General features: G+C 46.4%; 1 protein-coding gene across 1 annotated transcript in view; it reads left to right on the top strand.

The window, feature by feature from the left end:
- The window catches only part of LOC139555298 (gamma-aminobutyric acid type B receptor subunit 1-like), a 324,185-nt gene that overhangs the window by 291,653 nt on the left and 7,449 nt on the right, over positions 1 to 25,083 (top strand). The window contains exons 21-22 of the mRNA XM_071368991.1: positions 306 to 433; positions 23,275 to 23,403. Coding sequence (XP_071225092.1) covers positions 306 to 433; positions 23,275 to 23,403 — 257 coding nt within the window. The remainder of the gene's footprint in view (positions 1 to 305; positions 434 to 23,274; positions 23,404 to 25,083) is intronic.

Consider the following 25,083-nt stretch of genomic DNA (forward strand, 5'->3'; position numbering starts at 1 on the left):
CTGTACTTCAAGTACATTAAATCCATCTGTTAATCATCTTACCTTTAACATGAGGCCTGAGTTTGAGGCTACTGCCAGTGAATATTAAAAACCTAGTGAACACATTCCCTCTCTCTCTCTCTCTTTCTCTTTCTCTCTTCTCTCTTCTCTCTTCTCTCTTCTCTCTTCTCTCCTCTCTCTTCTCTCTCTTCTCTCTCTTCTCTCTCTTCTCTCTCTTCTCTCTCTTCTCTCTCTTCTCTCTCCTCTCTCTCCTCTCTCTCCTCTCTCTCCTCTCTCTCCTCTCTCTCCTCTCTCTCTCTCCGTAGGGGTGGTGTATGGTTATAAGGGCTTGCTGCTGCTCCTGGGGATTTTCTTGGCTTATGAGACCAAGTCTATATCTACAGAGAAGATCAATGACCACCGCGCTGTGGGCATGGCCATCTACAACGTCTCAGTAAGTATTTCTCTTTGTGTGTGTGTGTGTGTGCGTGCGCTGTAGTCATGGACAGTATTTCTGTATTTAGTCATGTGTATGACACTGGGCTAAACTATACTGTATTTTGTAACAAGATACGTTCAAGAGGTGTAATTTGTATTTTCAAAATTATTTTCAATATCATTTTTTATAGCGATTCACAATTTTGTGGCCCCCTTTCACCTTGCATTGGTATCAGAAGTCTGATGGCACTATGGTGTGATAAGAGCGTCCACTAAATTAACTAAATATAATAGTATATGTAAAAATTAACAATTGCAAAGCATGCTGAGTATTATTCTAATGAGCTCCACCCTGAAACAAAGCCAATAATAATACCCAGTGTGCTTTGCTGTTCATTTTGTATGTTAATTTCCACATGCTGTATGTGACTCGTTTCAGAAAACTAGGTTTCACATCTTCTTCGTTTTCTGGAACATGGGAACTTTCAACTGTCGATAGATGTACAGTTGAAGTCGGAAGTTTACATACACCTTAGCCAAATACATTTAAACTCAGTTTTTCACCATTCCTGACATTTAATCCTAGTAAAAATTCCCTGTCTTAGGTCAGTTAGGATCACCACTTTATTTTAAGAATGTGAAATGTCAGAATAATAGTAGAGAGAATGATTTATTTCAGCTTTTATTTCTTTCATCACATTCCCAATGGGTCAGAAGTTTACATACACTCAATTAGTATTTGGTAGCATTGCCTTTAAATTGTTTAACTTGGGTCAAACGTTTCGGGTAGCCTTCCACAAGCTTCCCACAATAAGTTGGGTGAATTTTGGCCCATTCCTCCTGACAGAGCTGGTGTCACTGAGTCAGGTTTGTAGGCCTCCTTGCTCGCACACACTTTTTTGGTTCTGCCCACAAAGTTTCTTTAGGATTGAGGTCAGGGCTTTGTGATGGCCACTCCAATACCTTGACTCTGTTGTCCCTAAGCCATTTTGCCACAACTTTGGAAGTATGCTTGGGGTCATTGTCCATTTGGAAGATCCATTTGTGACCAAGCTATACCTTTCTGACTGATGTCTTGAGATGTTGCTTCAATATATCCACATAATTGTCCTGCCTCATGATGCCATCTATTTTGTGAAGTGCACCAGTCTCTTCTGCAGAAAAGCACCCCCACAACATGATGCTGCCACCCCCGTGCTTCACGGTTGGGATGGTGTTCTTTGGCTTGCAAGCCTCCTCCTTTTTCCTCCAAACATAACGATGGTCATTATGGCCAAACAGTTCTATTTTTGTTTCATCAGACCAGAGGACATTTCTCCAAAAAGTACGATCTTTGTCTCCATGTGCAGTTGCAAACCGTAGTCTGGCTTTTTTATGGCGGTTTTGGAGCAGTGGCTTCTTCTTTGCTGAGAGGCCTTTCAGGTTGTGTCGATATAGGACTCGTTTTACTGTGGATATAGATACTTTTGTACCCGTTTCCTCCAGCATCTTCACAAGATCCTTTGCTGTTGTTCTGGGATTGATTTGCACTTTTCGCACCAACGTACATTCACCTCTAGGAGACAGAACGCGTCTCCTTCTTGAGCGGTATGACGGCTGCGTGGTCCCATAGTGTTTATACTTGCGTACTATTGTTTGTACAGATGAATGTGGTACCTTCAGGTGTTTGGAAATTGCTCCCAAGGATGAACCAGACTTGGGAGCAATTCTGAGGTTTTGGCTGATTTCTTTTGATTTTCCCATGATGTCAAGCAACAAGGCACTGAGTTTGAAGGTAGGCCTTGAAATACATCCACAGGTACACCTCCAATTGACTCAAATTATGTCAATTAGCCTATCAGAAGCTTCTTAAGCCATGACATCTTTTTCTGGAATTTTCCAAACTGTTTAAAGGCACAGTCAACTTAGGGTATGTAAACTTCTGACCCACTGGAATTGTGATTTATAAGTGATTTATAAGTTCATTATAAGTGAAACAATCTGTAAACAATTGTTGGAAAAATTACTTGTGTCATGCACAAAGTAGACAACCCATTCACTTGCCAAAACTATAGTTTGTTATCAAAATATTTGTGGAGTGGTTGAAAAACGAGTTTTAATGACTCCAACCTAAGTGTATGTAAACAAACGATATCAACTGTAGCTGGTAAATTCGCTCTGCCTATCTACTCCATTTTCAGAGCAATCTCGTCTGAGTGTGCCAGAGCGCAGAACAACTGACAAATTTACGAACACTCAACACACGTTGAATATGGCCGGTGTCAGTAAACGTTGCCAAAAAATAGTAATTAAACGTTTTACAGCAGCACAGCTGCAGTCACCAACACTCTGGATAACATAAAAACAGACTAACCAGCTCTGCTAGGGGGAGTAAAATGGTCAGCGTGAGTTGTTCTCTCATATGTGTCTGGAAGTAGCTAGCAAGCTATCCAACGTTAGCCAACGTTAGCCAGTTAGCTTCGGTGCTTGACTTGTTAGGTCAGGACGCTCGGATCAACTCTACTCCTCAGCTAAAGAGTCCAGCACTCCGAGAGCGAAACTAGACAAGCAAATGTAGCTAAAATAGACAACCAAATGGCTCGGCGATACGAATAATAAGATTATACATGTAACGTTAGCTAGTGAGCCAGCCAGCTAACGTTAGCTAGCTACAGTAGGTAAACAATGAACCATAGTCCCAACTCTTAACGTTACTACCCTGCATGAATCTGCAGGTAGCTAACCAACCAGGTTCAATGTTAGCTAGCTAACATTAGGCTATAGCTAGCCAAGCAAATGGCTCTGAGATACAAATGATAAGATCATACACTAATTTCTGTCAAAATTAGAACGTGTCATATCAAAAAATGTAGCTAGCTAGACTCTCTTACCCGTATACATCATTCATGGATGGACGCGTCTCCTGTCGGATGCCATGGTTGCCCTTAGTTTGAAGATGTAATCCAGAGACAGGTGTTTTCTCCATCTCCTGAGCTATCATACTTTAATTCTTCTGATTTCAAAACTCGGTCCTCCAGATAGTGGAGAGCATCACTTATGCGGTTTTACTACACGACAGGATTAACTAGACATACTGACCAGCTCAAATAGACAGAAGCAATTGAATCTAAACTCATTTCTCGGCATGTCCAGCCCACTCATTATTTCAGCCAATCATGGCTAGCGGGAAGGTTGCTCGCTTTTTTTGTGGCTAAACCAACTAGGCTCGTAATTTAACAATTGTATTCGTATTTACAGATGGCATACAAGTTTGTTATTAAGGCACATGAAAGTTCACATGATCCAGAAGGCATTTCTGCAACAACAACAAAAATAATTTTGATCAAATAAAAAAGTTTATGTTCAAATGGCTCTCCTGTGAAGTAGTGACCCGTGACATATGCCTAGTTTCCTGAAACGGGTCACATATGGACTTGATCTTTTACCAAATAGGGCTTTGGGCAGCAGGTAGCCTAGTGGTTAGAGCGTTGGGCCAGTAACCGAAAGGTTGCTGGATCGAATCCGCGAGCTGACAAGGTAAAAAATTGTTGTTCTGCCCCTGAGCAAGGCAGTTAACCCACTGTTCCCCGGGCACCGTGGATGTTGATTAAGGCAGCCCCACGCACCTCTCTGTTTCAGAGGGGTTGGGTTAAATGCAGAAGACATGGTTGAACAACTGACTATCTGACTACCCTATACCATCCCTACCTTGTCACAACACGACTGATTGGCTCAAGGAAAGAAATTCAAAAAATGTACTTTTAACAATGCATGCATTCCAGGTAACTACCTCATAAAGCTGGCAGAGAGAACACCAAGAGTGTGCAAAGCTGTCATCAAGGCAAAGGGTCGCTACTTTGAATAATCAAAAATGTTAAATATATTTTGATTTGTGTAACACTTTTTTGGTTACTACATGATTCCATATGTGTTATGTCATAGTTTTGATGTCTTCTACAATGTAGAACATAGTAAAAATAAAGAAAAACCCTTGAATGTGTAGGTGTGTCCAAACTTTTGACTGGTACTGTATATATTTACATTTTGGTCATTTAGCAGCAGGGCCATGCACACATCTTTTGGGGGGGGCATGTGCTCAAACAAAAAAGGGAAACCGCATAAAATAAATCCCAGCATCTGCGGTGGCAGACTAGTTGAGCTATTAGTTGAGCTATTATTACAAGAAGAGAGCAGCATAATCTGATGAGAAAATTATTTTAGCAAAAAAATGATTTTGAACTGTAATAAATGCTAAAGTTATGAACAATGACTAACACAATGTCAGTGGAAAATAGAAGCCTTACTGTATCCAAGCCAATTCCATTTGTTGCCACTATCTAGTAACCCAGTGTTTTTTAAACTTTTTGACCCTCGACCCCCAAAAAAGGTGTGGACCCCAGCGCAAACTAGGTAATAACGGGTAACTGGGATCCCAGGGCTGTTCCGGGACCCCTCTTCACATTTCCCAAATTAGTTCCGGGACCCCTCTTCACATTTCCCAAATTAGTTTTTGACAAGAGTCTGGAAATTACAACAACAAAAAATCCCCCAATGTCGCGTGAATGCAATTCCACAGAATACACAACATGTGCAGCAGCAGATTGGCAGAAAACAAAATAGCATATTATCCAAACAGGTTGTTGGATGGATGCCGTTTAGTCTAGCATATTAACTTCACACAAAGTTGGCATAAATTCAAAGTACACAGCATAATTGACACTGCCGGACTGAACACGCAGGGGAGCCTGCAGGGATTTTGGGCCCCATGAAAAGACATCACATTGGGCACCACCACCACAGGCCCACACCAACCCTGCCTGTAACCACACACCTCCAGAAGCCAATCGACCCATTCACAGCTTTAAATAACTCTACCTTTGCAGGCTTGCAACTCTCTTGTAGTCCCAATATTTACTGTATGATATTTACTGACAGTGAGCTGTGATAATATAACACTGTGCAGACATGCATGCAACATTCTGCATACAGTGGAATTCACTATTTGATGCAAGACTGATACCCTCTATAAGAAATGTGCTAAAGGCCATTTTTTACAGTCTAAATGTAATTATAATTGTCAAATTCTTGAATGGAAAATTAGCTTAACATTAATGAATAACTTAAAATAAATCTAACTTAAATATACATTATAACCTCTTCAATTAAAATAAAATAACATTATCATCTATAGAATGATATAACAAAATAATAAAATCAGCAGCAGATGTTTGAACTAAGGTATACATACCAACTAGAAAATAAGCAGCTGTAAAAGTGGAAATGGAAAACAAAATGGAAATGAAAAGGCCTGATGATGGCGCCAGAGGAAAGGTCAAGAGGTCACCAAATCAATAGGTTTCTTCCACTTGGGATCTTGATTGTGCACAACACATTTTATGGCAATCCAGCCATTACTTTGAGATATATCTTGTTCTCAGTCTGTTCTCAGTGTTGTTCTCAGTGTTGTTCTCAGCCTGTGGGCATCATGTGTGTAGTGATCCAATATCCATAGTCATGCCATTTAACAGTTATCACTGGCCCTTACTCAGCGTTACTCACCAAGAGCCCAGCGCCGAGCCTTCTTGCTAGCAAAGTCACTGATCAAGTCTTTGAAGTCCAGCTTTCTAGTTAACTGACTTTCAATGGACAACATGGCAAGACTGCAACGCCTGTCCTGGGACATAGTGGACCTCAAATCGTAAAAAAAAAAAAAAGTTTTAGCTTACTGAAAACTCTCTCACTACCAGCAACAGTCACAGGCAGCGTGCAAAATATACGTAAAGCAATGCACACTTCTCCAAAAATGCTTTGCAGCTGCATCTTACAAATTGCATTCAGGAGACCAAGAGGGGACAAGTTAGGAGGGAAAGTGGCAGCATATATAGTGTTCAGGTGTCTTACTTCATTATGAAACTCAGGTGTAAGATCTCTGGAATAGTTCATGATCAGTGGTTGGCACACAGAAAGGACTTTATCCTCACTAATCTGCCCAACTTTCACAACAGCAGGAAATTCTTCTACAATTGTTGCAGTTGTGTGGAACCTAGTGTCCAAGTCACATGATGTTGTCCATAGCAGTAAAAAACACTGTGTTTCTGAAACACCTTTTCCTCTGGCGGCTGTGTTCCTTACTAAATTCAGGTGCAACATCCATTTGCGTAGCAATCAGTGTTGCCTCAGACAGGAGAGACTCCCATCCATCTCTAAGAGCATCTCTTCCTTTAAGTACCTCCAATTAGGCCAACTGACATGTCATTCAACACAATGCTGCTCACCTCCTTCTTCAGGTGGGAGTAGGGCTGGTCAAAGGTATGGAGATGGGGAGACTGGGCTGGTTCAGGGGTATGGGGAGACTGGGTTGGTTCAGGGGTATGGGGAGACAGGGCTGGTTCAGGGTATGGGGAGACAGGGCTGGTTCAGGGGTATGGGGATGGGGAGACAGGGCTGGTTCAGGGGTATGGGGATGGGGAGACAGGGCTGGTTCAGGGGTATGGGGACACAGGGCTGGTTCAGGGGTATGGGGAGACTGGGCTGGTTCAGGGGTATGGGGAGACAGGGCTGGTTCAGGGGTATGGGGATGGGGAGACAGGGCTGGTTCAGGGGTATGGGGAGACAGGACTGGTTCAGGGGTATGGGGATGGGGAGACAGGGCTGGTTCAGGGGTATGGGGATGGGGAGACAGGGCTGGTTCAGGGGTATGGGGAGACAGGGCTGGTTCAGGGGTATGGGGAGACAGGGCTGGTTCAGGGGTATGGGGATGGGGAGACAGGGCTGGTTCAGGGGTATGGGAAGACAGGGCTGGTTCAGGGGTATGGGGAGACAGGGCTGGTTCAGGGGTATGGGGAGACAGGGCTGGTTCAGGGGTATGGGGATGGGGAGACGGGGCTGGTTCAGGGGTATGGGGACACAGGGCTGGTTCAGGGGTATGGGGAGACTGGGCTGGTTCAGGGGTATGGGGAGACTGGGCTGGTTCAGGGGTATGGGGATGGGGAGACAGGGCTGGTTCAGGGGTATGGGGAGACAGGACTGGTTCAGGGGTATGGGGATGGGGAGACAGGGCTGGTTCAGGGGTATGGGGATGGGGAGACAGGGCTGGTTCAGGGGGATGGGGAGACAGGGCTGGTTCAGGGGGATGGGGAGACAGGGCTGGTTCAGGGGTATGGGGAGACAGGGCTGGTTCAGGGGTATGGGGAGACAGGGCTGGTTCAGGGGTATGGGGATGGGGAGACAGGGCTGGTTCAGGGGTATGGGGAGACAGGGCTGGTTCAGGGGTATGGGAAGACAGGGCTGGTTCAGGGGTATGGGGAGACAGGGCTGGTTCAGGGGTATGGGGAGACAGGGCTGGTTCAGGGGGATGGGGAGACAGGGCTGGTTCAGGGGTATGGGGATGGGGAGACAGGGCTGGTTCAGGGGGATGGGGAGACAGGGCTGGTTCAGGGGTATGGGGAGACAGGGCTGGTTCAGGGGTATGGGGATGGAGAGACAGGGCTGGTTCAGGGGTATGGGGAGACAGGGCTGGTTCAGGGGGATGGGGAGACAGGGCTGGTTCAGGGGTATGGGGAGACAGGGCTGGTTCAGGGGTATGGGGAGACAGGGCTGGTTCAGGGTATGGGGAGACAGGGCTGGTTCAGGGGTATGGGGATGGGGAGACAGGGCTGGTTCAGGGGTATGGGATGGGGAGACAGGGCTGGTTCAGGGGTATGGGGAGACTGGGCTGGTTCAGGGGTATGGGGAGACAGGGCTGGTTCAGGGGTATGGGGATGGTGAGACAGGGCTGGTTCAGGGGGATGGGGAGACAGGGCTGGTTCAGGGGGATGGGGAGACAGGGCTGGTTCAGGGGTATGGGGAGACTGGGCTGGTTCAGGGGTATGGGGAGACAGGGCTGGTTCAGGGGTATGGGGATGGTGAGACAGGGCTGGTTCAGGGGGATGGGGAGACAGGGCTGGTTCAGGGGGATGGGGAGACAGGGCTGGTTCAGGGGTATGGGGATGGGGAGACAGGGCTGGTTCAGGGGTATGGGGAGACAGGGCTGGTTCAGGGGTATGGGGAGACAGGGCTGGTTCAGGGGGATGGGGAGACTGGGCTGGTTCAGGGGTATGGGGATGGGGAGACAGGGCTGGTTCAGGGGTATGGGGAGACAGGGCTGGTTCAGGGGTATGGGGATGGGGAGACAGGGCTGGTTCAGGGGTATGGGGAGACAGGGCTGGTTCAGGGGTATGGGGATGGGGAGACAGGGCTGGTTCAGGGGGATGGGGAGACAGGGCTGGTTCAGGGGAATGAGGAGACAGGGCTGGTTCAGGGGTATGGGGAGACAGGGCTGGTTCAGGGTATGGGGAGACAGGGCTGGTTCAGGGGTATGGGGATGGGGAGACAGGGCTGGTTCAGGGGTATGGGGAGACAGGACTGGTTCAGGGGTATGGGGATGGGGAGACAGGGCTGGTTCAGGGGTATGGGGATGGGGAGACAGGGCTGGTTCAGGGGGATGGGGAGACAGGGCTGGTTCAGGGGGATGGGGAGACAGGGCTGGTTCAGGGGTATGGGGAGACAGGGCTGGTTCAGGGGTATGGGGAGACAGGGCTGGTTCAGGGGTATGGGGAGACAGGGCTGGTTCAGGGGTATGGGGAGACAGGGCTGGTTCAGGGGTATGGGGATGGTGAGACAGGGCTGGTTCAGGGGTATGGGGAGACAGGGCTGGTTCAGGGGTATGGGGAGACAGGGCTGGTTCAGGGGTATGGGGATGGGGAGACAGGGCTGGTTCAGGGGTATGGGGAGACAGGGCTGGTTCAGGGGTATGGGGAGACAGGGCTGGTTCAGGGGTATGGGGATGGGGAGACAGGGCTGGTTCAGGGGGATGGGGAGACAGGGCTGGTTCAGGGGAATGAGGAGACAGGGCTGGTTCAGGGGTATGGGGAGACAGGGCTGGTTCAGGGGTATGGGGAGACAGGGCTGGTTCAGGGGTATGGGGAGACAGGACTGGTTCAGGGGTATGGGGAGACAGGGCTGGTTCAGGGGGATGGGGAGACAGGGCTGGTTCAGGGGGATGGGGAGACAGGGCTGGTTCAGGGGTATGGGGAGACAGGGCTGGTTCAGGGGTATGGGGAGACAGGGCTGGTTCAGGGTATGGGGAGACAGGGCTGGTTCAGGGGTATGGGGATGGGGAGACAGGGCTGGTTCAGGGGTATGGGATGGGGAGACAGGGCTGGTTCAGGGGTATGGGGAGACAGGGCTGGTTCAGGGGTATGGGGAGACTGGGCTGGTTCAGGGGTATGGGGAGACAGGGCTGGTTCAGGGGTATGGGGATGGGGAGACAGGGCTGGTTCAGGGGTATGAGGAGACAGGGCTGGTTCAGGGGTATGGGGAGACAGGGCTGGTTCAGGGTATGGGGAGACAGGGCTGGTTCAGGGGTATGGGGATGGGGAGACAGGGCTGGTTCAGGGGTATGGGGAGACAGGGCTGGTTCAGGGGGATGGGGATGGGGAGACAGGGCTGGTTCAGGGGTATGGGGAGACAGGGCTGGTTCAGGGGTATGGGGATGGGGAGACAGGGCTGGTTCAGGGGGATGGGGAGACAGGGCTGGTTCAGGGGTATGGGGATGGGGAGACAGGGCTGGTTCAGGGGTATGGGGATGGGGAGACAGGGCTGGTTCAGGGGTATGGGGAGACAGGGCTGGTTCAGGGGTATGGGGAGACAGGGCTGGTTCAGGGGGATGGGGAGACAGGGCTGGTTCAGGGGTATGGGGATGGGGAGACAGGGCTGGTTCAGGGGGATGGGGAGACAGGGCTGGTTCAGGGGAATGAGGAGACAGGGCTGGTTCAGGGGTATGGGGAGACAGGGCTGGTTCAGGGTATGGGGAGACAGGGCTGGTTCAGGGGTATGGGGATGGGGAGACAGGGCTGGTTCAGGGGTATGGGGAGACAGGACTGGTTCAGGGGTATGGGGATGGGGAGACAGGGCTGGTTCAGGGGTATGGGGATGGGGAGACAGGGCTGGTTCAGGGGGATGGGGAGACAGGGCTGGTTCAGGGGGATGGGGAGACAGGGCTGGTTCAGGGGTATGGGGAGACAGGGCTGGTTCAGGGGTATGGGGAGACAGGGCTGGTTCAGGGGGATGGGGAGACAGGGCTAGTTCAGGGATATGGGGAGACAGGGCTGGTTCAGGGGTATGGGGAGACAGGGCTGGTTCAGGGGAATGGGGATGGGGAGACAGGGCTGGTTCAGGGGTATGGGGAGACAGGGCTGGTTCAGGGGTATGGGGAGACAGGGCTGGTTCAGGGGTATGGGGATGGGGAGACAGGGCTGGTTCAGGGGGATGGGGAGACAGGGCTGGTTCAGGGGAATGAGGAGACAGGGCTGGTTCAGGGGTATGGGGAGACAGGGCTGGTTCAGGGGTATGGGGAGACAGGGCTGGTTCAGGGTATGGGGAGACAGGGCTGGTTCAGGGGTATGGGGATGGGGAGACAGGGCTGGTTCAGGGGTATGGGATGGGGAGACAGGGCTGGTTCAGGGGTATGGGGAGACAGGGCTGGTTCAGGGGTATGGGGATGGTGAGACAGGGCTGGTTCAGGGGGATGGGGAGACAGGGCTGGTTCAGGGGGATGGGGAGACAGGGCTGGTTCAGGGGTATGGGGATGGGGAGACAGGGCTGGTTCAGGGGTATGGGGAGACAGGGCTGGTTCAGGGCTATGGGGAAAGGGCTGGTGGGGGATGGGGAGACTGGGCTGGTTCAGGGGTATGGGGATGGGGAGACAGGGCTGGTTCAGGGGTATGGGGATGGGGAGACAGGGCTGGTTCAGGGGGATGGGGAGACAGGGCTGGTTCAGGGGTATGGGGAGACAGGGCTGGTTCAGGGGTATGGGGATGGGGAGACAGGGCTGGTTCAGGGGTATGGGGAGACAGGGCTGGTTCAGGGGTATGGGGAGACAGGGCTGGTTCAGGGGGATGGGGAGACAGGGCTGGTTCAGGGGGATGGGGAGACAGGGCTGGTTGCTGCCTGAAGCTGCATCTGTTGGGCCTGGCACCAGGTAGGGGCAACTGATTTACAATGAATAGCTTGCTAAAAGTTTTCCTGCATTGATTAAATGTTGGCTAAAAGAGGAGCGAAATGTAAACACTCTTTATTTTCTGTGAAGATATGAAGTAACTAATGTTAGGGGAGTAGTAGCCTATTTCACTATGGACTAAATTAACAGGTTCATTTCCACCACTCACCGGACTACACCCACCTTCCTTTGTGAAACATTGGATGACATACTGTCACCCTTTCTTTTCTCTCTTCTGTCTTTCTTTTCTTTCTTTTCGTTTTTGGAAGCCAGATTTGGGCTGTTTACTTTTTTTGCCAAAAACAAGAAAAGAAAAAGAAAGTGTTTAGTTTTATTAGTGCATTGTAAATAAAATATTATATTAATGAATCGTCCTAACTTCCCCGCCTGTGCAGAAGACACACGAATGCGGTTTAGAGTTCTCATCAGAATTGAAAATTCGATCCCAGATTGACAGAGGAAACAGCCATTGGCCCTAGACAAAGCGTAGAGAGAGGACAACTCACCTTAGTTATGATCAACGGAATGATGAACATATTGGAATAAGTAAAACTAATGCAATTGAAGGCGTATATCAAATTCTTGCTTATACTGAAACTCCCAAAATCATAACCAACCGTTCTACTAATATAAAGCAATAGTAATGTGTGGTCACCTAGATGATAATTTCAGTAGGACTATCGTTTTGATTGTGACAGCGCCATCGCTCTGCTTTGCGACAAGCGTTGGGGACTCATCTACTGTAGATACATCCATCAATGTCAGATCTTTCTTTTCACTGAATCTCCGTTTGGATATTTGGTAACAATTAGGCAGGGGAAATATTAGCTAAATTAAGATGAGTGCTAATGATCATTCTAGTTTGCTCATATATTAGGTGATCAGAACATTTTGCTAGCATGTTATACAAGTGGATTTGGCAGTTCACTCGCGAAGTAGCCTGTCCTACTACCGACCAAAAGCATGTGATTTGTCTGATAATCAATCAATGTGATTTTGTTTAATCGAATCAGTCTGTATATTTTGGTTAATTGATCTCTGTCTGGACAAGTGAAAATGGTAGCTCATTTATTTGTTTGCCCATCTATCACTGATCAGAAACATTTAGCGTAAACCAAGAGTATGATGTATGTATTGACTCACCTAGTAGCCGTATATAGAGGCTAGGCTATTTTCCTATATTCCCAATCTCACTGAAACCCACAATCCAGACTAACTTTATTCTGTAATCCTGTAACGTCCTGACCAGAGTTCTTATGTGTTTTGCTTGTTTAGTGTTGGTCAGGACGTGAGCTGGGTGGGAATTCTATGTTGTGTGTCTAGTTTGTCTGTTTCTGTGTCCAGCCTAATATGGTTCTCAATCAGAGGCAGCTGTCAATCGTTGTCCCTGATTGAGAGTCATATACTGTATAGGAGGCTTGTTTTGTGTTGTGATTTTGTGGGTGATTGTTTCCTGTCTCTGTGTTTTGTCTGCACCAGATAGGTCTGTCTCGGTTTTCACATTTGTTATTTTGTTATTTGTATTAGTGTTACCGTTTATTCGCCTATTAAACATGTTGAACACTAGCCGCGCTGCATTTTGGTCCTCTCCTTCATCCCAGGAAGAAAACCGTGACAAATCCATAGGTTGCATTATCAAAGCACGTCTCGCCTATGCATGTAAAAAATACCTCTATAACATTTTCCCCGTTTCTCTGCGCTGTCTCGTTTTTCTGCCCATATGAGAACTTCGGTAGAGAATGTGTGATCAACAAATGGTATAAGAGTAAATATGGATATATTTTTTTTAAAGATTTGGTCGCTGTTAAAATACCTAGATTTCTAAACAATTTCCGCCCTTCCTTCTCCCCGTTATTCATGAGCTGATCTGGTATCTGTATAATCTCAACTTGATTTAGCCAAATATGAGGTTATTTATAAAGTTTAGAAACGGGTCATTTGACTTTTGTTACAAAGTTTGTATGATTCGACAACGCTATGACCTACTCGGGGTGCGTCCTGATCACGCTGTGTCGAGCGTGAACATAATAACGGATCTATAAACGGCCTGTTTTGCAGTTCACGACAATGTCATTGGCGATCAAAGTTACTCTATCATTACTAAATAGCAATTTCACTTGCTGTAACATCTTTAAATAGTGGTGGAGGCAAAACGGCAATGTGGCGCAGTGACAATCTTATCTTGGGAGAACCCTAAGTGATCATATCTTGGTTTTTAACGCTTTAAATGAGCACTTTCATTTTTTACGGTATTTCCTGGGACTCTCAGGATAAATATGAATTATGCTCTTTACTGAAACTTGGTAGAGTTTCATGAAAATATGAATCCCTATCGCGAACATGCGAATGTAGCCTGTCAATACAGCCATACACGGGGAAGCGTTTTCAAAACGCAAGATAGGCTACAGAAATAAACTGCGTTTTACACCTGCATTTGGAGCTGAAAGTCATTTCTGTTAGCAGCGAATATCAACAAGGGATATCATGTCACTTCTATGGAGTACAGAGCAAGCAGAATCACACACCTACTTGTAGCTGAGGTTGCAGCATCGGATGAAAAGGATGTTCTGCCTGCCCCTCGCCATCACTTTGGAGGGCAGCCTGCCTGCCTGCCCCTCGCCATCACTTTGGAGGGCAGCCTGCCTGCCTGCTTGCCTGCCTGCCTGCCTGCCCCTCGCCATCACTTTGGAGGGCAGCCTGCCTGCCTGCCCCTCGCCATCACTTTGGAGGGCAGCCTGCCTGCCTGCCTGCACCCCGCCATCACTTTGGAGGGCAGCCTGCCTGCAGAGTGCTCGTTCCCAGCCGGGTAGCCCTGTTTTTCCTCACAAATATCGTAATGCATTTTCCAAAATATATGTGACTTGCGCCATCATAATCAGTCACATTGGAGTTTTGTAACGAGGAGAATGTTAGTTTTCTAATGAGACCCCCGTGATCTATCTACTCTAAATAATAAATCATAAGCCCGTTGCCTGCCATTACATGCTGAGTGTCACCAAACCATGTTTCTGAGAAAAAACCCTGTCAAAGACCCTGTCAAAAACCCTGTCAAAGACCCTGTCAAAGACATTTATTCAAATAATTAATAACAAATATTTACTAAATACAAAACACAATACATGAAATCCATTGATAGGTTCTTCTCTCACACTCTCTCTCTCTCTCTCTCTCTCTCCCTCTCCCTCTCTCTCTCACTCACTCACTCACACACACATAATAGGGAAGAGTTTTGATAGTGCAGATAAGATAGTGGAAAGCCTGACGTGATGTGTTACAAATCTAACATCCACCGAACTGATGTGAAAGTAATTCATTCTACGTTTATAAGATTAATAACTACATTTATATTTATACTCTGAATTTGGCAATAAGACATACAGATTATGAAAGCAAAGACATTGTTTTGTTAAAACCAGATAAAACCCACAAACAGCGAAAACCAAAAATTCTGTTGAAGGCTGTGCGATGTTACAATGGCTTATCTTTAGGCATATAGCCAGTAGCCATCCACTGGGCACAGATGTCAATTCAACGTCTATTCCATGTTGGTTCAATGTCATTTTCTATGTAGTTCCAGTGGGCAAACCAAAACCTGATCTGAAATATAAAAATGATCAATCAACTCGCCAGGTAGCCTATTGTTCTGGCTGAAATGAGTCAGTAGTAGATTGCTAAACGTATTTTATATGGATGATAAATGTTGGCCTAGTCTGTTTAAGCCTCCCTGGTCTTTGTGTTTGAATCTATATTTGAAATGTGTTCCTGAATTCTTCCGATGGCATTGAGGAGTACACCACATCAGTCACTGGCTTCACCAATAAGTGCATCGATGACGTCGTCCCCACAGTGACTGTACGTACATACTCCAACCAGAAGCCATGGATTACAGGCAACATCCACACTGAGCTAAAGGGTAGAGCTGCCTCTTTCAAGGAGCGGGAATCTAACCCGGAAGCTTATAAGAAATCCCGCTGTGCCCTCCGACAAACCATCAAACAGGCAACGTGTCAATACAGGGCTAAGATCGAATCGTACTACACCGGCTCTGACGCTCGTCGGAGGGCTTGCAAAATGTTACAGACTACAAAGGGAAGCACAGCCGAGAGCTGCCCAGTGGCACGAGCCTACCAGACGAGGTAAATTACTTCTGTGCTCGCTTTGAGGCATTTTCTATGTAGTTCCAGTGGGCAAACCAAAACCTATCTGAAATATAAAAATGATCAATCAACTCGCCAGGTAGCCTATTGTTCTGGCTGAAATGAGTCAGTAGTAGATTGCTAAACGTATTTTATATGGATGATAAATGTTGGCCTAGTCTGTTTAAGCCTCCCTGGTCTTTGTGTTTGAATCTATATTTGAAATGTGTTCCTGAATTCTTCCGATGGCATTGAGGAGTACACCACATCAGTCACTGGCTTCACCAATAAGTGCATCGATGACGTCGTCCCCACAGTGACTGTACGTACATACTCCAACCAGAAGCCATGGATTACAGGCAACATCCACACTGAGCTAAAGGGTAGAGCTGCCTCTTTCAAGGAGCGGGAATCTAACCCGGAAGCTTATAAGAAATCCTGCTGTGCCCTCCGACAAACCATCAAACAGGCAACGTGTCAATACAGGGCTAAGATCGAATCGTACTACACCGGCTCTGACGCTCGTCGGAGGGCTTGCAAACTGTTACAGACTACAAAGGGAAGCACAGCCGAGAGCTGCCCAGTGGCACGAGCCTACCAGACGAGGTAAATTACTTCTGTGCTCGCTTTGAGGCAAGTAACACTGAAACATTCATGAGAGCATCAGCTGTTCCCGACGACTGTGTGATCACGCTCTCCGCAGCCGATGTGAGTAAGACCTTTAAACAGGTCAACATTCACAAGGCCGCAGGGCCAGACGGATTAGCAGGACGTGTACTCCGAGCATGCGCTGACCAACTGGCAAGTGTCTTCACTGACATTTTCAACCCCTCCCTGTCTGAGTCTGTAATACCAACATGTTTCAAGCAGACCATCATAGTCCCTGTGCCCACGAACACTAAGGTAACCTGCCTAAACGACTACCGACCCGTAGCACTCACGTCTGTAGGCATGAAGTCTTTTGAAAGGCTGGTCATGGCTCACAACAACACCATTATCCCAGAAACCCTAGACCCACTCCAATTTGCATACCGCCCCAACAGATCAACACCATAGTGCCCTCAAAGCACATCACTAAGCTAAGGACCCTGGGACTAAACACCTCCCTCTGCAACTGGATCCTGGACTTCCTGACGGGCTGCCCCCAGGTGGTAAGGGTAGGGAACAACACATCAATCACGCTGATCCTCAACACGGTGGCCCCTCAGGGGTGCGTGCTCAGTCCCTTCCTGTACTCACTGTTCACTCATGACTGCACGGCAAGGCACGACTCTAACACCATCATTAAGTTCGCCGATGACACAAGGACGAGACAGCCTATAGGGAAGAGGTCACAGACCTGAACGTGTGGTGCAAGAACAACAACCTCAATGTGATCAAGACAAAGGAGATGATTGTGGACTACAGGAAAAAGAGGACCGAGCACGCCTCCATTCTCATCGACTGGGCTGTAGTGGAGCAGGTAGTCTCCCCCTTAGGAGACTAAAAAGATTTGGCATGGATCCTCAAATCCTCAAAAAGTTCTACAGCTTTACCATCGAGAGCATCACTGCCTAGTATGGCAGGTATGCCTGGTATGGTTGCATCACTGCCTGGTATGGCAACTGCTCGACCTCCGACCACAGGGCACTACAGAGTGTAGTGCGTACGGCCCATTACATCACTGGGGCCAAGCTTCCTGCCATCCAGGACCTCAGTACCAGGCGGTGTCAGAGGAAGGCCCTAAAAATTGTCAGAGACTCCAGCCACCCTAATCATATCGGAGCGCCAAGTCTAGGTCCAAGAGGCTACTAAACAGCTTCTACCCCCATGCATAGTCACTTTAATAACTCTACCTACATGTACATATTACCTCGACTAACCGGTACCCCCGCACATTGACTCTGTACCGGTACCCCCTGTATATAGCCTCGCTATTGTTATTTTACTGCTGCTCTTTAATTGTTTGTTACTATTATTTCTTATTTTCTTTATGTATTTTCTTAAAACTGCATTGTTGGTTAAGGGCTTGTAAGTAAGCATTTCACTGTAAGGTCTACTACACCTGTTGTATTCGGCGCGTGTGACAAATAACATTTGATTTGATTTGGAATGGTTTGAAGAAGAATGGATAAACCTAATAAAGATATTGACAAACCTATCCAACCAAAAACATAGAGACCCAGAAAATATGAGCCTTCACTATGGTGAATCACTAAAACAGAAATACACTACGGAGAAAGAAGGAACAGCACTTTAGAAATCAGCTCAATGTAATTTAAGAATCCATAGAATCTAATCACTTCTGGGAAAATTGGAAAACACTGAACAAACAACAACAGGAAGAGTTATCTATCCAAAACAGAGATGTATGGATAAACCACTTCTCTAATCTTTTTTGGCTTTATAACAAAGAACAAACTGCAAAAACATGTACATGATCAAATACACATTTTAGAATCAGCTATTAAAGACAACCAGAACCCACTGGATTCTCCAATTATATTGAATGAACTACAGGATAAAATACAAACCCTCCAACCCAGAAAGGCCTGTGGTGTTGATGGTTTCCTCAATGAAATGATCAAATATACAGACCACACATTCCAATTGGCTATACTTAAACTCTTTAACATCATCCTCAGTTCTGGCATCTTCCCTAATATTTGGAACCATGGACCGATCACCCCAATCCACAAAAGTATAGACAAATCTAACCTCAATAACTACCGTGGGATATACGTCAACAGCAACCTTGGGAAAATCCTCTGCATTATCATTAACAGCAGACTTGTACATTTCCTCAGCGAAAACAATGTACTGAACAAATGTCAAATTGGCTTTTTACCAAATTACCGTACGACAGACCACGTATTCTCCCTGCACACCCTAATTGGCAAACAAACAGAGGCAAAGTGTTTTTATGCTTTGTTGATTTCAAAAAAGCTTTTGACTCAGTTTGGTATGAGCGTCTGCTGTACAAATTGATGGAAAGCGGTGTTGAGGGAAAAACATACGACATTATAAAATCCATATACACAAACAACAAGTGTGCGGTTAAAATTGGCAATAAAAAACAAAAATAATTAATGAGTGTAATGTTTACTGTTAATTTTTCATTGTTTATTTAACTTTTGTTTATTACCTATTTCACTTGCTTTGGAAATGTAAACATATGTTTCCCATGCCAATAAAGCCCTTTGGATAGATAGATAGATAGAGAGAGAGAGAGAGAGAGAGAGAGAGAGAGAGAGAGAGAGAGAGAGAGAGAGAGAGAGAGAGAGAGAGAGAGTTTGTCCATTTTCCTCACAGCTGGGCTGATCTGTATGTCAGTCTCTCTCCGCGCTGTGTGTCTGTTCATTCTCAGTTTCCATTCGTTCTCTCTCTCTATCTCCCTCCGTTTAATTCTCTGCCGATGCTTGGCTCTCTGACCTCCGTGGTCCTCTGTGTCTCTGCTCACCTCCAGCCCTACTGTACCTCTCACCCCTAATGAGGATCTGGCCAGTGGGGCTTTCAGCATGGGAGCTGTCCTAAATGACTACACAGCCACCGTTCCCTATAGGATCTACAGTATCTGCCATCTGAATGTGGCCCAGAAAACAGTGTGTGTGTGTGTGTTGTATGTGGGTGTGTGTGTGTGTGTGTGTGTGTGTGTGGGTGTGTGTGTGTGTTTTCACCATATGGGCTGTATACATGGGGGATCTACAGTATCTGCCATCTGAATGTGGCCCAGAAAACAGAGGAGAGGCAGCAGAGAGGATGGGTAGTAAGTAGGACCTCTTTCCTTCCTCATCAGGGGAATACATCCACTCGTCAGGCCTGCAGTGTGTGTGGAACTAGTGTAAATTGGCTAGCGGTGCGCGCTTGTAGCATTTCAATCGCTCTGAGACCTTGAAGTAGTTGTTTCCCTTGCTCTGCCAGGGCCTCGGCATCTCTGGAGCGATAGCTAACGATAATTTGTGGGAGGCAGTTGATGATGCATTCAGACGGGTTCTGGTTCAAGCCCTGGTTGGGGCGAGGAGACTTCCATGTCTCTCCAGGATTCAATCTGGACCATACTGGGTGAATCCATCTCAACATCAATCTGGACCATACTGGGTGAATCCATCTCAACATCAATCTGGACCATCCTGGGTGAATCCATCTCAACATCAATCTGGACCATCCTGGGTGAATCCATCTCAACATCAATCTGGACCATCCTGGGTGAATCCATCTCAACATCAATCTGGACCATCCTGGGTGAATCCATCTCAACATCAATCTGGACCATCCTGGGTGAATCCATCTCAACATCAATCTGGACCATCCTGGGTGAATCCATCTCAACATCAATCTGGACCATCCTGGATGAATCCATCTCAACATCAATCTGGACCATCCTGGGTGAATCCATCTCAACATCAATCTGGACCATCCTGGGTGAATCCATCTCAACATCAATCTGGACCATCCTGGGTGAATCCATCTCAACATCAATCTGGACCATACTGGGTGAATCCATCTCAACATCAATCTGGACCATCCTGGGTGAATCCATCTCAACATCAATCTGGACCATCCTGGGTGAATCCATCTCAACATCAATCTGGACCATACTGGGTGAATCCATCTCAACATCAATCTGGACCATCCTGGGTGAATCCATCTCAACATCAATCTGGACCATCCTGGATGAATCCATCTCAACATCAATCTGGACCATCCTGGGTGAATCCATCTCAACATCAATCTGGACCATCCTGGGTGAATCCATCTCAACATCAATCTGGACCATCCTGGATGAATCCATCTCAACATCAATCTGGACCATCCTGGGTGAATCCATCTCAACATCAATCTGGATCATACTGGGTGAATCCATCTCAACATCAATCTGGACCATCCTGGGTGAATCCATCTCAACATCAATCTGGACCATCCTGGATGAATCCATCTCAACATCAATCTGGACCATCCTGGGTGAATCCATCTCAACATCAACCTGGACCATCCTGGATGAATCCATCTCAACAGATATTCTCCTCTTCTAGTGATCTTCAAAGAACAAGTCATATTTATCTCTCTATTTCTGTAATTGGTTAGCCCTTTCTATCCTGTGGTGTGGCTGACAACGAAATGAAAAATGAAATTCTCAAGAAATGCTTATAACATGTTTAAAGGGGTAGTGCAGTCCAAAGCATGATTTTCCTTTCTTTTGTGTATATCTCCACATTTTGAGGTTGAAATAATAATACTGTGAAAATTGGAAAATTATGGTAATGTACTTTTAGTGTAAGAGCTCTTTGAAAAGCCCTCCTCTCTGCCAAAAACAGCTATTTTTCAGGTTACACACCCTTCATTTAGGCTCCTCCAATTAGGCTCCTCCATTTAGGCTCCTCCAATTAGGCTCCTCCAATTAGGCCCCTCCATTTAGGCTCCTCCAATTAGGCCCCTCCAATTAGGCTCCTCCAATTAGGCTCCTCCAATTAGGCTCCTCCAATTAGGCTCCTCCAATTAGGCCCCTCCAATTAGGCTCCTCCAATTAGGCTCCTCCATTTAGGCTCCTCCAATTAGGCTCCTCCAATTAGGCTCCTCCAATTAGGCTCCTCCATTTAGGCTCCTCCAATTAGGCTCCTCCAATTAGGCTCCTCCAATTAGGCTCCTCCAATTAGGCCCCTCTCTCAGACCCCTCCCAGACAGTCCTAGCAACATGTTTGCTTGAGAAATGTCCATTTTCTAAAACAGCTGCATTGGATTTTTTTTAATGTCATTCTCTGCATCCAAATCTCACAAATGGAGAATACGCCTGGTCAGTGTGGTCTTTCACTGTTTGGTATTGAGTTAACATCTCCACAGGTTCTGCTGCGCTGCGGCTGTGACACAGCATTTTAATCAAGAGTGTTGTCCCCACTATGGCAGATTTCCTATTTCCCAATTTCCATCGTTGTATTTTAATTCATCTCTGAGGATTACCCACTATGCATTGAACCCAATTTAAACTCAAGCTGACTGAGAGAATTGCAAATTGGCTCTGGAGAGAGAACTTGCATGTGTTTATTTTTATGCACACTTTCCTGTTCTCCTCTCTTTCTTGTCCCTCTCTGTCTCTCTCTCTCTCTCTGTTGCTCTCTCTCTCTCTAACCCCTCCTCTCTCTCTCTCTCTCTCTCTGTTGCTCTCTCTCTCTCTAACCCCTCCTCTCTCTCTCTCTCTCTCTCTCTCTCCCTCTCTCCCTCCCTCTCTCCCTCTCTCTCTCTCGGCTTGTGATGAATGGTGGCCCAGCGATACCCCTTCTCTGTAAAACAAATGAGACTGATTCCACCACCACCGTCTGCTGAAGTTACAGGCACTCACGATAAGATGAATTAAAGATCAATCAAAGGGGAGCAGTTAACCCATTAGGGTTTATGCTGGAAGGGGGGGGGGGGGGGGTTCTACTAAGCTATATGGAATTGTTTTAAGACGGTCATACCAAGGATCATTTAGCTGTTTGAATATGATTTTTGAGATGCACCTTATAGCTGTGGATTGAATATGTGCCCTGAGATAATCGTCCTTTTCTTCTGTGACCTGTCCGCTGTGATTAATGACACGACAGAAAAATATTGCCTCAGTTTTGATTGCGGGCTCCGTTTTTCCATTTGTCAGCCTGGTTAAAAACCTCTTACCGGACCCTTTTTTTCAATTTTCGCCTAAAATGACATACCCAAATCTAACTGCCTGTAGCTCAGGCCCTGAAGTAAGGATATGCATTTTCTTGGTACCATTTGAAAGGAAACACTATAAAGTTTGTGGAAATGTGAAAGGAATGTAGGAGAATATAACACATTAGATCTGGTAAAAGATAATACAAAGAAAAAAACAATAGTTTTTTTGTATTTTTTTGTACCATCATCTTTGAAATGCAAGAGAAAGGCAATCATGTATTATTCCAGCCCAGGTGCAATTTAGATTTTGGCCACTAGATGGCAGCAGTGTATGTGCAAAGTTTTATACTGATCCAATGAACCATTGCATTTCTGTTCAAAATGTTGTATCAAGACTGCCCAAATGTGCCTAATTTGTTTATTAATAACTTTTCATGTTCAAAATTGTGCACTCTCGTCAAACAATAGCATGGTATTATTTCATTGTAATAGCTACTGTAAACTGGACAGTGCAGTTAGATTAACAAGAATTTAAGCCTTCTGCCAATATCAGATATGTCTATGTCCTGGGAAATGTTCTTGTTACTTACAACCTCATGCTAATTGCATTAGCCTACGTTAGCTCAACCGTCCCGCAGGGGACCCACCAATGTTTACGTTTTTGCAGGTTGAGTAGAGATGACTGATTGTCAGTACGTATGGATTTCTAACCTCCCTCTCTGTCCTCTCTGTCCTCTCTCTCATTTTCACCACCCCCCTCTCTCGCTCTCTCTCCCACTATTAAACCTCTCTCTCTCTCTCCCACCCACTATTCCACATCTCTCTCTCTCTCTCTCTCCCACTATTAAACCTCTCTCTCTCTCTCTCTCTCTCTCTCTCTCTCTCTCTCTCTCTCTCTCTCTCTCTCTCTCTCTCTCTCTCTCTCTCTCTCTCTCTCTATTTGTCTCTCTCCTCCTCTCCTCTTCCTCTGCCCCCCTCTCTTTCTCTCTATTTGTCTCTCTCCTCCTACCCCCTCCTCTCTCACCCCTCTATCTCTCCCCCTACCCCATCTCCTCCTCCTCCTCCGCCAACCCCCCTCTCTCCCCCTCCTCCCCACAGGTGTTGTGTATGATCACGGCTCCCGTCACCATGATCTTGTCGTCACAGCAGGACGCCTCGTTTGCCTTCGCCTCCCTGGCCATCGTCTTCTCCGTCTACATCACCCTGGTGGTGCTCTTCGTCCCCAAGGTAGAATAACCGGCTGTCTCTGTGTTACCATAGCAGCTTCAGTCAGTAACTACAGTGTGTCTCTGTGTTACCATAGCAGCTTCAGTCAGTAACTACAGTGTGTCTCTGTGTTACCATAGCAGCTTCAGTCAGTAACTACAGTGTGTCTCTGTGTTACCATAGCAGCTTCAGTCAGTAACTACAGTATGTCTCTGTGTTACCATAGCAGCTTCAGTCAGTAACTACAGTGTGTCTCTGTGTTACCATAGCAGCTTCAGTCAGTAACTACAGTATGTCTCTGTGTTACCATAGCAGCTTCAGTCAGTAACTACAGTATGTCTCTGTGTTACCATAGCAGCTTCAGTCAGTAACTACAGTGTGTCTCTGTGTTACCATAGCATCTTCAGTCAGTAATTACAGTATGTCTCTGTGTTACCATAGCAGCTTCAGTCAGTAACTACAGTATGTCTCTGTGTTACCATAGCAGCTTCAGTCAGTAACTACAGTATGTCTCTGTGTTACCATAGCAGCTTCAGTCAGTAACTACAGTATGTCTCTGTGTTACCATAGCAGCTTCAGTCAGTAACTACAGTGTGTCTCTGTGTTACCATAGCAGCTTCAGTCAGTAACTACAGTATGTCTCTGTGTTACCATAGCAGCTTCAGTCAGTAACTACAGTATGTCTCTGTGTTACCATAGCAGCTTCAGTCAGTAACTACAGTGTGTCTCTGTGTTACCATAGCAGCTTCAGTCAGTAACTACAGTATGTCTCTGTGTTACCATAGCAGCTTCAGTCAGTAACTACAGTATGTCTCTGTGTTACCATAGCAGCTTTAGTCAGTAACTACAGTATGTCTCTGTGTTACCATAGCAGCTTCAGTCAGTAACTACAGTATGTCTCTGTGTTACCATAGCAGCTTCAGTCAGTAACTACAGTATGTCTCTGTGTTACCATAGCAGCTTCAGTCAGTAACTACAGTGTGTCTCTGTGTTACCATAGCAGCTTCAGTCAGTAACTACAGTATGTCTCTGTGTTACCATAGCAGCTTCAGTCAGTAACTACAGTATGTCTCTGTGTTACCATAGCAGCTTCAGTCAGTAACTACAGTATGTCTCTGTGTTACCATAGCAGCTTCAGTCAGTAACTACAGTATGTCTCTGTGTTACCATAGCAGCTTCAGTCAGTAACTACAGTATGTCTGTTACAGTACCGGTGTTAACATTTTAGGGATTATATTCTATAGTAGAAAATTCAAAGTGCTGGTGAGCACCAGGTCAATTCATTATATGTTTCTGTGGTACTGTAGATGTATCAGGACAGATTGTTTATCTCTATGGTGGTACTGTAGATGTATCAGGACAGATTGTTTATCTCTATGGTGGTACTGTATAGATGTTTCAGGACAGATTGTTTATCTCTATGGTGGTACTGTATAGATGTTTCAGGACAGATTGTTTATCTCTATGGTGGTACTGTATAGATGTTTCAGGACAGATTGTTTATCTCTATGGTGGTACTGTATAGATGTTTCAGGACAGATTGTTTATCTCTATGGTGGTACTGTATAGATGTTTCAGGACAGATTGTTTATCTCTATGGTGGTACTGTATAGATGTTTCAGGACAGATTGTTTATCTCTATGGTGGTACTGTATAGATGTTTCAGGACAGATTGTTTATCTCTATGGTGGTACTGTATAG

Source organism: Salvelinus alpinus, chromosome 26, assembly GCF_045679555.1.
Source record: "Salvelinus alpinus chromosome 26, SLU_Salpinus.1, whole genome shotgun sequence".
Taxonomy (NCBI): Eukaryota; Metazoa; Chordata; class Actinopteri; order Salmoniformes; family Salmonidae; genus Salvelinus; species Salvelinus alpinus.